Raw genomic sequence first — 1,281 nt, forward strand, 5'->3', positions numbered from 1 at the left:
TGAGGATCCCCATTCCACAGCCGAGAACACAAACACGCACGCACACACAAACACAAGCACACACACACACACACACACTCCCACCGCCCGCTCAAGCCCCCACCCCTACCGCTCACCCGCTCCGACTGCTCATCCTCCTGGAGTTGCACCGAGGCGCCCACCACCGCCACCACCTCCAACACATGCGCCAGTGCAGCCTGCGCACAAGGGTGGGTGGATGGGTGGGTGGGTGAGTGGGTCAGGTCAGGAGGGGGGTTGGGCAGGGTTTTGTGAGGGAGGTGGGCAAGGAGGGTGGGGAGGGCATGGCGTGAGGCGAGGGGCGGCGAGGGGCGGCAAGGGAGAGGAAGCAGGGGGGCAGTCGTGGGAGGAGCGGCAGCAGCAGCAATGTGGCAGCAACAAACAGGGGGCAGGCTCCCCTGGCGGTGGGCAGGCGCAGCAGCAGGCAGCAGCAGGCGGCGAGGGGCAGCGCAGGGGCGGTACACAGGGCGGCAGCCAGGCAGAAGCCGCTTACCTCAGGCATGCCCGCCGCTAGCTCGGCAACCAGCTCCAGCGCCGCGTTGCGCACGGCGCCGTCCGGCGCCACCCGCGCCCCCCGCACCGCCAGAGCCAGGTCAAACGCCGCCGCCGCCTCGCCGCCCTGCTGCCCCTGCTGTGCAGCAGCTGCTGCTGCAGCCGTGGCGGTGGCGGCCGGCTTGCGCCCTCTGCCCTTGGGCTTGGCTGGGGCGGGGCTGGGGGCGGGCTGCTGGGATGCCGCTTGCAAGGGGTGGTGCTGGCGCTGGTGCTGGGCGATGCGGAGCAGCACCGACAGGCAGAGCTGCAGCAGGTAGATGGCTTCTGCTGCAGGCAGGCTGCCGCCAAGTGCCGCCTCTGCCTCCTCCTCCTCCTCCTCCTGCTGCTGCTGCTGCTGCCCCTCGGCTGCGGCCAGCTGGCCCAGCAGCTGCCGCAGTACCGCATGTACCGCCGGCACCGCCAGGTGCAGCTGCGCCACGCCGTCCTTCCACAGCAGCAGCTCCAGGGCGGCTGCGCACCTCTCGCTGGCCGGTACCGCATGTACCGCCGCCGCCACTCCTGCCGTGGAACCGCCGGCGGCCTCCTCTGCCTGCCCCTCCCGCCCCTGCCGCCACGCCCGCCGCTGGGCCGCCAGCTGCTGCCGCCGCTGCGCCACCGCCGCCGAGCCCGCCACCGCCGCCGCCTCCAGGCCCGCCCTGTCGCCCTTGTGTGCGCCGCCGCCGCCGCTGCCGCGGCGCTGGCCGGAGCGGGGAGACCGGCCGGCCTGCTTGA

General features: G+C 73.0%; 1 protein-coding gene across 1 annotated transcript in view; it reads right to left on the reverse strand.

The window, feature by feature from the left end:
* Positions 1 to 112: 112 nt before the first annotated feature.
* CHLNCDRAFT_54525 (hypothetical protein) overlaps positions 113 to 1,281 on the reverse strand; it is a gene marked incomplete at both ends in the record, with an annotated part of 8,452 nt that continues 7,283 nt past the window's right edge. Inside the window, 2 exons of the mRNA XM_005844335.1 lie at positions 113 to 197; positions 483 to 1,246. Of these exons, the coding sequence (XP_005844397.1) occupies positions 113 to 197; positions 483 to 1,246 (849 nt within the window). The remainder of the gene's footprint in view (positions 198 to 482; positions 1,247 to 1,281) is intronic.

Source organism: Chlorella variabilis, assembly GCF_000147415.1.
Source record: "Chlorella variabilis unplaced genomic scaffold CHLNCscaffold_23, whole genome shotgun sequence".
NCBI classification, from domain to species: Eukaryota; Viridiplantae; Chlorophyta; class Trebouxiophyceae; order Chlorellales; family Chlorellaceae; genus Chlorella; species Chlorella variabilis.